Raw genomic sequence first — 12,126 nt, 5'->3', positions numbered from 1 at the left:
ATGGAGTCACAGGTAATCCAAACTCTCTTTCTACACGTGTATACAATACATGTGCCCATTCATGTCTGATATCCTTGTTTAGTGGCACTGAAGATATATATAACTGCAACTAACAGATAACTGCAAGGAGTCCATTTTAATAATGAATGGATGTTATTTAAATTAGTACTTCATCATTACTTTGAAATATTTGATACGGAAAGATTGATTTAGATTCCAGATCCATTAGCAGCATCACAAGGAATTTCAGCATAACATTTGTCAAAGAAAAAAAAGAAAGGTCTGTTAGATACTGTGTATATAATGTCAACTGCTAATTTTTGAATAATTGTAAAAGGCTTTAAATTTTGAATTACTTCCTGTGTGAACAAACTTCTTGCCATTGTTGACCATCCAGAATCCCAGAATTTAAAGAGATTATCATTAAATGTCCTGAGCAGGCATTGTACATAGTTATTTCAAGCAAATATTCTGACGATACAAAAATAGTATATTCATGAAAAAAAGTTCAAGATCCTAATTTTAAAAAATGTAAATTATTTAATCTGAACCTCTTACACAAATTCAATACTGTCCTTAATGTCTTTTGTAGTAGCCAGTCTCTGAGGATGGCACCCTGATTCTTGCCCTCTGCCATTCACATCATTGTATAGTTCCCTCTCTCACTGAACAGGGCAAACTTCTGTAACTCATAGGATTATGGCAGAAATGACAGTGTGTGACTTCCAAAGCTAAGACATGAGAGACACTGTGGCTTCTGTCTTTTTCTTCTCAATCACTTGGTCTGAGGGAAACCAGGTAGGTGCAGTGTTAAGAACTCTTGCCCCGCTGCATGCTGAGAAACTGAAGTATCCTGCCAAACAACAGCACTGCCTGGCCAGCCATGAGAGTGAGTCATTTTCCAAGTGACTTCTCCAAGCCCACTCAAGCCTTCAGATGATGGAGCCCCTGGCGACATGTTGTCTGCAAGATTATAACAGACCCTAAGTCATAACCACCCACCTAAACTACTCCAAACTCACTGACCCATCGTAAATTCTGTGAGGTAATAAGTGTATATTGGTATTTAAGCGGCTAAAGTTTATCATAAGTTGCTACACAGCAATAGATAATTGATATATTTTTGTTTTATAATTCTTACCATAATTATACAATGTAAACAAAATAATTATTTTCAATAAAGCCTATAGAGGTGCCCCCACAACAATCTTATAAAATGGAGAGATATCTTATGGAGAAAAACAAAAACAAAACCTGGGATTGCAACATTCAGGAGCCTTCAACCTTAGACATCTTCAGATGATCTTCATGGGCTCCTTTGCTTCTATTTTTGTGAATGTTGGAGCAAGGGGATAAAGGAGATGAAGGGTGGAAAAAAAAAAAAAAAAAAAAAAGACCACACTGGGGATGGCCCAAATTTTATTTGAAGGGTTTACTGAAAGTGAATGATCCCCACTTCACTCTGCATACAAAGTATGAGTGAGACTAACCCATTTGGAGGCTCTAGGTGTCAAAATGATAATGATGCCTCCCCATGTGCAAGAATAAAGAGAAACTATATAAAATTATACATGTAAGAAGCCTCTGACATTTCCATTTTTCCCTGATGCATTTTTGAAGTGTCAACTATCAAGTTCATTTTTAAGATAATTTTAATGCCCCACTTTGTCCCTTTCCTCATAATTGGTCTGTTTATTGTTTAATTAAGCAATAATAAAACAGTCTTTCTAGACATAAAGATTCATTTTTGAAAGTGAACATTTTTCATGACAGTAATGCCTGTGTCCCAGTTATTATGAAATCAATCATTTTACCTTGTAGGCAGTGGTGTTTTCCTGAGGGGCTCTGGTTAACCAAGCTGCCTTTGATAAGTGCTATTCTGTTAATATTCCTTTGAAGCCTATTATAAACATCCACTTTACCAGAAACTCTGCAGTCCCTGGGAAGTAACTAAAACCACAATGCAAGGAGCAGAAGGAGCTCCTTGCAAAGCTGCAGGCCTCATGCTGGCTCACTTATCCATTTCCTTGGTACCCATGCCCCCTTACCTTCAATGCATATAAAGGGCCAAGCTCTTTATCTTGATCATGGAGAAGAAATCAGCAGATGTCAATTGCTAATTCTAAGGTTAGGAAGGACTCCTCACACTATTCCTTTTTGAAGGTGAGTTTTAGATATAAGACAGGATGAAGAGACTCTGAACATCCTTCAGATTTACAAGAGCTTCACTTACATTTAAGAAGAACTGATAGAGGTCCTTGCCCATGGAAATCAAGGGGATCTCAGATTACAACTAACCTTTTGGCAGATGAAGCACATGCTTAAGACATGGGTAAAGCAAGGCACTGAAAAATAAACTTCAAAAAATCTGATATTAAATGTTTGAAGCTGAGCTTCCCAATGTGATAACGACTAGCTAGCTAGGTGTGCCTATTTAACTTTAAATAAACTTAAAATTTCAACTCTTCAGTGGCACCAGCATATTTCATGTCCCTTATGGCACACCGTGGGCTAGAACAAATATAGAGCACCTCCATCATTGCAGAAAGTTCTATTGGACTAGTACTGTTCTAAAAGTATTACGTTATCATCATGGAAAATAAATTTTAAAAATTCACTGAATTTCCTTACATCTATGTTATGATTACACTGTTTAAGTTTTCTCAATTACACATTTAGAAATTACACATTTCTTTAATAAAAAGAACCATATTATTTGCAGCGGCTGGAGACCTCTGAAGAACTGAATCTGACCTTGGCCAAGAGGATCCTTAATATGTCCCATCATTCTATCTATATCTAGGACACCAATAAAACCTATAAAATGCTCAATTTGAGTTTTTATAGGTTTTTTACATATAAAGACGATGGGACGTGATTTAACAGTATTTGTATGTTTGACCTCCTCTCCACGCACCCCACCAATAAACCATGGCCCTTCACTGTCTCCCTTTAGCAACTCCAAGTCACCACACCAGCAACTCACTAGGAGCCTCGGCTGGTTTCCTAGCAACAGTGACGCGTCCCCGCCCATTCCCGCTGTCCCCCGCCTACCTTATTAGCCTGGAAGGGGCGGGGCTAGGAACCTTGTGCCCAATAGGAGGGGAGCAGAGGAGGGACGTCCTGGCCGCGTCCCCGTCGCTAGGGAAACCGATGCAGCTGGAGGCCGCGCGCAATGCCGAGCGCTGAGGAGCGGGCCGCGCTCGCAGCTGAGAACGCAGACCAGGAACCCGGCGCCGACCCGAGACTGCGTCTCCTAGGGGCCTGCGTGGCTCAGAGCCTGAGGCCGGCGGCGGGAGCCTGGGAGCGCTGCGCAGGGACTGCTGAAGCGGAGCAGCTGCTCCAGGCCTTCCTGGGGCGCGATGCTGCGGAGGAGCCGCGGCCGTTGCTGGTGGTGCGGCCCGGGCCTGGGGGCCTGGCGGTGAGACCCGGGTTGGACGCGGGACCCGAGTCTGGCCCTGCCCGCGCTAAGGGGCTTTTTTTCCTGCGCACCAGACCCGAGCCTCCAGGGCCCAACAGCCTCCGCGGCGCAGTGCTCTGCGGGGACCTGCCCGCGGCGCCTCTGGAGCACCTGGCTGCGCTGTTCTCCGAGGTGAGGGTGGGTTGGTGGCCCCGCGCTGGCTGAAACTGGGGTGGGGGAGGGGGAGGAGCCGTGAGGGTGGAGGCGGGGCCATGGGGGAGGGGCAAAGCTGCAGGGGAGGGCCAAGGGGCGGGGTCATAGGCAGAGGAGCAAGGCCAGGGCTGGAGCCCCGACCAGGAGCCCAATTCTGGAGCGAAGAAGAAAATGGATGGGGGCAGAGGCAGAGTAGGAGAGGAAGGGCCGCAGCTGGGTGGAAGCAAAAATCAGGAAAAGACATGGTAGGCGTGGATGGGATGGGTGAGCTGTAAGATGGGGGCGAGGGGAAGTCTGAGTGGAGACCATGCCAGAGCTGAATGGGAAGGGGCTAAGAGTTGAGTGAGTTCAGGTCCCAGTTCAAGCCCAAGTGAAGGGGAGGCCAGAGTCTGAAGAGTGCTCGGGTCTTGAACAACTTTTTAAGTTAGTTTTCTTAATCCCTGCTATAAGTCAGGAAGGGCAGAGGACAGGAAATTGTGAATCGGTGCGTTTCTAATGGATGCTAGGGGTGGAGAGCAAAGTTTTTACTTCTGCATAGGGATTTACAGATGGGTGTTGGTTTCAATTTTCATCTCATTCATTCATCACACAACCATTTGCCAAAAGCATCCCCTGTGCCCTCAGAAGTTTGAGCACCCTTTTGGAGATGTCGAGAACGCATTTGGAGGGATTTGCCTGGAATTCAGGGAGGAAGATTGGGATGTGCATTATGGAGTTTTTGGTGGCACCACAGTGAAGGCCTGGAGAGCGCAGGAGGTTTCAAGGGAGTGCTCAGGAACGAGGAGTCTTGGGCCACTTAGACCTTCTGGAAAGGGAGCCAACTTTCTTGCCAGTTGGGTACATGTGCTTATGGAGACTGATGTTCTGGGTCCTGCCAATTGTGAAATAAGGACGTACAGAGAACCCGTTAGATGCTATACTAAATACCAAATAATAGAAGACAAGTTCCTATACTTAAATGCTTAAAGAGGCAAAACATATGCAATTAATCATCTATTCCAAATATTTAAAGCTACTGTGCATGGGTGAGAGTAGAGCTTCCCTAAAAGTTGACCCACTGCTGGGGCGAAGCCCTGAGTGCTATCTGCTACATCAGGTGCTAGCTCCTTAGTTGACTTATCATGAGTCTTTGAGGAAGAAGAATTCCAGGAAATAGGCAGGATGGATAGAAGAGTTCTGAGGGGACCCAGGGAAACTAGGCTTATCAGGAGGTGTGGAAGCTTTTTTTTATTGGTACAGCACAATGGTCTTATCACTGTACATTGTTCAAACACTGTCTCCACATAAGTCCAAGCTTGGGTCAAGTCCTCTAATGAATGATGTTAGAAAAATGTCCTCAGGTTCAGAGAAGAGAGATATACATGTGGTCTGAGAAGCATTTTTGGCCTTAAATGTTGAACTGGCTCCTAAACAAGGAGAAGGATCCAGATGAGTAAAGTTCTAGGTCACTTTCAAGGTATAAGGACAGCTTGAACAAAGATTCAGAGACAGGACACACTAGTATTTATGGGAGACAGTGGGTCCATCTCAGAGCTGTGTTATAGCTAAGGAAATATAGTCCAGCAAGCGAAAGTAATTTCAAAACCAAGTGAAAGTAATTTCAAGATAATTCAAATCCTCACATATTCAAGATTTTTTTTTCTTGGTGCATTGAAAAGGATTGGAGACAAATCGAATGGTCTTCATTTAGAGGCTGGGTAAATGAATTATGATCCATTTATACAGTGAAATATTGTGAAGCTGTTAAAAAGAATGATTGATATGGAACACTGCCTAAAGGAATGCTATTAATTTTGGTTAAAAAAAATAACAAAATTCATTCTCCTAACAATTTCCAATTATATGGTACAACATGGTCAAACATATACAGCAGATCCCCAGGGTCCCCCCATCTAGCATGACTGAAACTCTACATGCACACCAAACAATTCCTGCTTCCCCTTTCCCCAGCTCCTGGAAAACACCATTGTACTGCCTGTCTTTGAACTTGACCACTCTAGGCATCTCATGTAAGTGGAATTGTGCAGTTTGTCTCTTCATAACTGGTTTATTTCACTCAGGCTAATGTCCTCAAGGTTCATCTCTGTTGTCACATATGGCTGGAGTTTCTTCCTTTTTTAAAGCTGAATAATATTCTATTGTTTGTATATACCATTTTTTATTCATTCATTTATTCATTCTTTTGGGATACTTAGTTTACTTTTATCTCTTGAGTAATGCTGCAATGTAAGATAACTTTAAACAGGTTCAGAATTACATGTATAGGATGCCACCATTTATGTTAAAAAGAGAAAGGAGTAAAGAAGAAAGTGTACGAGAGAGAGAGATGGAGGAAGAAAGAAAAAGGAAGGGAGGAAAAAGGGAGGGAGGGAGGAGGAAGGACCCTCTTTAACAGAGTAATGCATAGTCTAGGGAATCTGAGTGATTGAAGTACAGGGGTAGGTAGAAGATTTACTTTTCACTTTAAACGTTTTTGTATTTTTTTTTTAAATTTACACTATGTGAATGTATTGTCTATTTAAAAATTAAATAAAATAATTTATTTTTAAAATAACTCAGGTCCTTTACTTGCATTTTTCAAAGGCTGTAATAGGAATCCTCAGTTGAGTCAACCCTCTGTCCTCCCATCCACTCTGGTACATACCCTGTAGCCGATCAGGTGTCACTGCAAAGTGTTGCTCACCTCCTGTCCGCTGAGTCCTCTCCCTTTCTCCCTACCTTGGGCCCTCCTGTCCACCTCCTTCCCTCTTTCTCAACCACTAAAGCCAACGAACCCACCTGTCTGAGAGAAGTCTCCCTGCTGTGTGTGTGGTGGTGGTGGAGGGAGGCGTTGACAAGAACAACAAGCTATAATTTTAACATTATTTTTGTCCCATTACACCAGTATGAAGTAAAAAGGAAACACATCTAAGACCTGTTTGAAGGAACAATTTACAGAATTTAGTAACTAGTTTCCCTAATTCCTTTCTCCCTCTTCCAATCACTTGATAAACTGCTGCCAGGTTATTTTTCCTAGCTTTCTGAGATGTGGCTACTTTTTTGAATTTTTGTGTTTTGGAGGGTGAATGAGGGATTTGAAGTCTGACAGACCTGTGTTCAAACCCTGGTTCTGTCCCATTGAGGTATAGGAGATGAGCGGATTAACCCACCCCATTGAATCTCCACTGTCTCAGAGTTGTTATGAAACTTAGTCTTAATGAACTGGAACAGTTGAAACTGTGTCACACTGTAGGTGTTCTGCACACGATGAGAATCACTGCCACTCTACATCCCATTAACAATCCTCCTCATTTCTCTGACAGATCCTTGTCACCTTGCTTGAACCCAGATAGGATCTTCCCAGAGGATTCAGTTGTATTTCCCCCACGGTTTTTCTTCCTGTGAGCCTGGAGGTAGAATGGGTATCCTTGCTTGTCTTTGCTTCTCCATTCACATCAGTAAACCTCCAGTTTGGATTTCTTATCATCAGATTCGCCCATTTTGACCCCACATGCTGAGCTAATGACACTGCCCTCATTTCTCCATGAATTTGACTCCTGGTTTATGTGACTCTCCCCAACACTGCTATTCCAAATATGGTTATTTCAATAAACAGATAAAGGATCCTTCCAATAACTTGGCCTCTGTGGCTTCCCAGTCCCTTTCTCCTGTGAACTTGACCTTCCTTCCTTCAGCATACCTCCCCAGGCCATTCTCAGACCTCGCATCACCAATAACCACAACTGACATGATCCAATTCCATGAGCCTCCTCTCACCACTATCCCTGCCTTTCCTCTTTTCGTGCTCTGACCTTGCCAGGACCTCTATGCATGGGCCCTGAAGCCTTCCCACTATCCCACACCATGTTCTTTTCCCTTACCAGCTTGAGGGTCGTATTCCTTCATTACCACTATTCCCCTGCATCACTTCCTGGCTTATTCCTCACTGTGAAATTCAGCCCTCTGCACACTCCACACCTGCTCCATGAAAGCTGAGTGGGGCTAGGAAAAAGCCGACTGGCTCCACTTGACACTCTTGACCATGAACCTCTAGTGGGTCTTTTATGCTTCCCAGAGGAAGACATCCTGTTTTTTTTTTTTTTTTTCTATTCCAGCTAGTTTCTTGTCCTTATGGTTCACTATTTCATAGTTTTCTTTTTTTCTACCTTCAGTCAAAAGCTTCTCTTTCACCCTCACCCTATGATGCTCTTGCCTCTTTCTTTAAAAAACAAAGAAAATGGAACCAATAGAAAAAGAATTCCACAAACTCTCTTATCTGCCCCATCTGCCAGTACCCATGCTCATGTCCTCTGCCACCCCTTTGGTTGCTACAGGTGAACTTTGATGCCAACCCTAGGACTAAAACTGCCATTTTTTGCCCTGAATCCTACTCTGGTAATTCCCCCCTCCTCCATTCTAATGTTCTCCCCTCTACTAGTAAATCTTCTTCAACAAAGATCCCATTTTCCTCTCAGCTGCCACCCTATTTCTATCATCTCTTCTAAAGCCAAACTTCTGGAATGTGTTTTTCTTCTTGCTGAGTCCCCATCTTTTTCTCTTTTGTCACATACTCATCAGACTTTTACTCCCACACTTCCCAGAGGAGGAATGAAAGGCCTTGACCACATTTCTAATGCTCTCCTCTTGACCACATCGAACAGCCATGAATTGGTCCTCATCCTGCTTGACGTGTGAGCAACATTTGTCACTGCTCATGACCAACCTCTTTCCCAGGAGCACTTTCTTCCTTTGGCTTCCAGGACACCAGCCTTCAGATTTGTTGCTATCACCAAGACTGTTCCTTCTCAGTTTCCACTGATGGTAGCTCCTCTTCATCTCCTCCTCCTAATCCTCTTCTTTGCTTGCTCCCATTTCTTCCTTCCGCCTCTTTCTTCTTCTTCTTCCTCTTCTTATTTGCAAGTACTATTTTATTTTATTGTTTCATTTGTATTGATGCATTGTAAGTATATATAATAGTGGAATTAGTTCTTACATGTTTGCACATGCACACAACATAACAATATAATCTGGTCTATTTTACTTCCCCTTTCCCTTTCCTCCTCCCATCTTTCCCCATTTTTTCTGAGTTTGACATACTTAACAAAATGCTCTCAAGCTCCATTCATCCATTTTTCTGCAAATGATATAATTTCATTCTTTCTATGGCGCTCTCTCTCTCTCTCTCTCTCTCTCTCTCTCTCTATGTGTATATATATATGTGTGTATATATATATATATATATGTGTGTATATATATATATATATATCACATTTTATTTATCCAGTCATCTGTTGACAGATGCCCATGATGGTTCCCATAATAATTTGGCTACTGTGAATTGTGCTGCTATGAAAACATAGGTATCCTTGTATTACTATAGTAGGATGACTTTAATTCTTTAAAATAAATACTAAGGAGTGGTATAGCTGGGTCATATGGTGGTTCCACTTCTAGTCTTTTGAGGGACCGCCATACTGATTTCCATAGTTAATTTATAATCCATTCTTCCCAACTGGAGGACTATGGGGCTCATTCCTTATACATTCTCTCTCTCTCTCGCTCTCTCACTCTCTCGCTCTCTCTCTCTGATATTCTTTATTATTTATGCATATACACCCCTTTGGTTGCTACACACACACATATACACACATATGCATATGTGTGTGTGTGTGTTCCCTGGGGAGTCTTGATTTCAAATTTTTATAAACCATCTGTATCTAACACTTCTCAGATTTGTTATCACCACCTTTTCTTCTCCTCTGAACCCCCACTAGCATTTCCTATTGCCAACTAAATGTCATTGAAGTTCAGTATACCTCAAATTTTATCATGTCCCAATGGACTCTCCTGATCATCTCTCAAGAACTTTATCCTGGTTTTTCCTCCCATCAGTCAATGGCAACTCCATTCTTCCCTTTGCTCAAGCCCCAAACCTTGGAGTCATGCTAGCTGACTCTTTGTCTCTCACATCCCCCAAACTAGTTCATAAGACATCACGTTGTCTCTACCTTCAAAACTTTTATGGAATCAGATCATTTCTTACCACCTTGACCACTACCCCTGTGCCAAGCCACCATCTTCTATATCATAGTGATAACTTTTTCCCTGACCTCCTTTGTCACTTTTGCTTCCTATAGACCAATCTCATCATAACAGCTATAGTGATACTACTAAAAGATGTCAGATCATATCAGCCCTTTTTCAAAACCTTTCAGTGATGTTCGTTTCTCTGAGAGTTTAAAAAAATCCAAATGCTACAGACAGGGCTGTATGCGTGTTGACCCCTTTACTACTCTTGCTTACCTGTTCCAGCTTCACTGGTTTCCATTCCTATCAGGAATGTTCCCACTTCAGGGCCTTTGTACTACCTATACCTTCTACCTGTAATATACTTCCCCCAAGGATCTGCAGAGCACTCTCCTTGACCCTGCCTTTGTTAGAACGTTATCTTCTCACTGAGGCCTGCACTGACCTCAGTAATTATAATGGCACACCCTCTACCCCATACTCTTCATCTGCCTCCCAGGTTTTACTTTTAGTCACAGAATACATTGCTTATGAACTTTCTCTTCCATAGAACATAAACTTTATGAGATTGGGAATTTTCATCTATTTTGTTCACAGATGTATCCTTCTATCAGCTAGAACAACACTAGCACATAGTGAATGTTCAGTAAGTGAATGAATGAGATTTCCATTTCATACAGGGTTCACATTTATTATTTTCCTATCACTCAGAGCCCTCCAAAATCCAACCCAAAGCTACCCACCACTCTTTCTTTAGAAAACATGCATTCATAAAGCTGCATGTGATGTTCCCTAAATGCCAGACCCCTATGGAGAACTATAGGTATAGAAGAATCCTATGAGATAGAGTCCCTGCCTTTGAAGTCCTAGAAAAATTTTTAGTTCATCCTTTTTCTTTCTTAGGCCTTCTGTCCTGGGCCCAAATGGTCTTCTCTCAACATCAATGAGATAGAACTTAAGGTGCAATTTTGTATTTTTGCTTTTTGATGTCTCAATGTACTGCTTATGCATTCTCAGCTCAGTGAATGTTTTCAGAAAGACCACACAGGAACCACCATTGCCTGGAATTTAACATGCTAGCTCCCAGGACTTACTGCTGCAGGCAGAACCTGATCAGCCATCTGTATCCTACTTCCTTTTCGTCCTTTTTTGGTAGCTTTCTGGTCACATCACCCGACCATCACATTGCCTATATTTCTAGCCCTACCTATCCCCTCCTTGTGAGATTTTTACAGGCAGAGGTTCCTCATGCATTGAATTAACAACTCTTTAGGTTGCTAGTGATAGAAACTCAATTTAAACTCAGAAACTTCTGAAGCACTTGGATTTGGGAATTCATAACAGTCATTAGGATTTGGTCTCTCTTCGTCTACAAATTCCCTCTGCTTTTTATTGACTTTATTCTAAGACTCCATATGGGTTCAATATGACCACCCCAAACTTCAGAGTATGAGAAAAGAAAAGGTGTCTCTTCCTTAAAAAATTGAGATAAGAGACTTTGACCTGCTCTCCCTGACTCAGATTTTGTCCCATAACCACCTCTAGTTTTAGGAATAGGTATCAGAAGAAGAGGAATTATATTGGGTAGCCAACATCCACTAATGTTCACCCGAAGATGGATTACAGATCCTCAACTTTGCTTACTCTTTAAAAGTGCCCCCTCCTGCCCCCTGTAAACAGATGGTCATTTTTACCTGCATTAGTCCTTTCATTTTATTTTTTGCTTCTGCCCTTTGTGACTATTTAGATCAGCTGCTATTCACCATGTTGACAAGGAAGGGGTTCCTGCCCCAGGATAATGGTGAGGGCTGAACAGAAAACACCCAAGCCAGGTGCAGTGGCCCAGGCCCGTAATCCCAGCTACTTCGGAGGCTGAGGCAGTAGGGTCACAAGCTCCAGGCCAGCCTGGGCAACTTAGCAAGACCTGTCTCAAAACGAAATTTTAAAAAATGGCTGGGTCGTAGCTCAGTGGTAGAGCAACCCTAGTCCATCCCCAATACCAAAAAATAAATAAAGGAAGAAAGAAAGAAAAAAAGAAACAAAAAGCCCACTCACGCACCCACAATAGCATAGATGACATGCAGCAGCTTGTTAGTCACATATACTCACAGCCTAGAGGAGGCGGAGGACACTGTACCAGGCAGAGCTGCAGAGCTGCATGGGGGTTCACTTGGGAACAGAGTGAACAACCAGAGGCCGTGGGAGGCACACTTTGTAGTATCCAGGAGGAGTGGTGTCCCCTGGTTCCCGTGGGAGGATGTGATGGGCTGGTTTGAATAGTTCCACTGGCTGGCAGGGAACTGAAGCCTGCAACTCCGGGATAAACAGGCACTGTGCCTGGTCCCTCCTCATTGAGATTGTTTAGCTAGGGGATTTTACCTGCAGGAGTAGGATGGGGAAGAAAACTTATGGGTAGGCAATTTGAGGTCCTCCTGATTTTACCAGATGTCAATATTCCACAAAATTCTGTACTTCAGGACTAGGCCTTCAGGCACAGTGACCTGCAA

The 12,126-nt window shown here is 42.7% G+C and overlaps 1 protein-coding gene across 3 annotated transcripts in view; it reads left to right on the top strand.

The window, feature by feature from the left end:
• Window positions 1–3,060: 3,060 nt before the first annotated feature.
• The window catches only part of DNAH9 (dynein axonemal heavy chain 9), a 352,397-nt gene continuing 343,331 nt past the window's right edge, over window positions 3,061–12,126 (top strand). For all 3 annotated transcript variants that reach the window (XM_079135285.1, XM_079135284.1, XM_079135286.1), the window contains exon 1: window positions 3,061–3,592. In XM_079135285.1, coding sequence (XP_078991411.1) covers window positions 3,176–3,592 — 417 coding nt within the window. In that variant the 5' untranslated portion in view covers window positions 3,061–3,175. The remainder of the gene's footprint in view (window positions 3,593–12,126) is intronic.

This window comes from Sciurus vulgaris, assembly GCF_902686455.1.
Source record: "Sciurus vulgaris genome assembly, chromosome: 3".
Classification (NCBI taxonomy): domain Eukaryota; kingdom Metazoa; phylum Chordata; class Mammalia; order Rodentia; family Sciuridae; genus Sciurus; species Sciurus vulgaris.
Note: the sequence above shows the minus strand (reverse complement) of the source record. Positions and strands in the feature narration are given on the sequence as shown.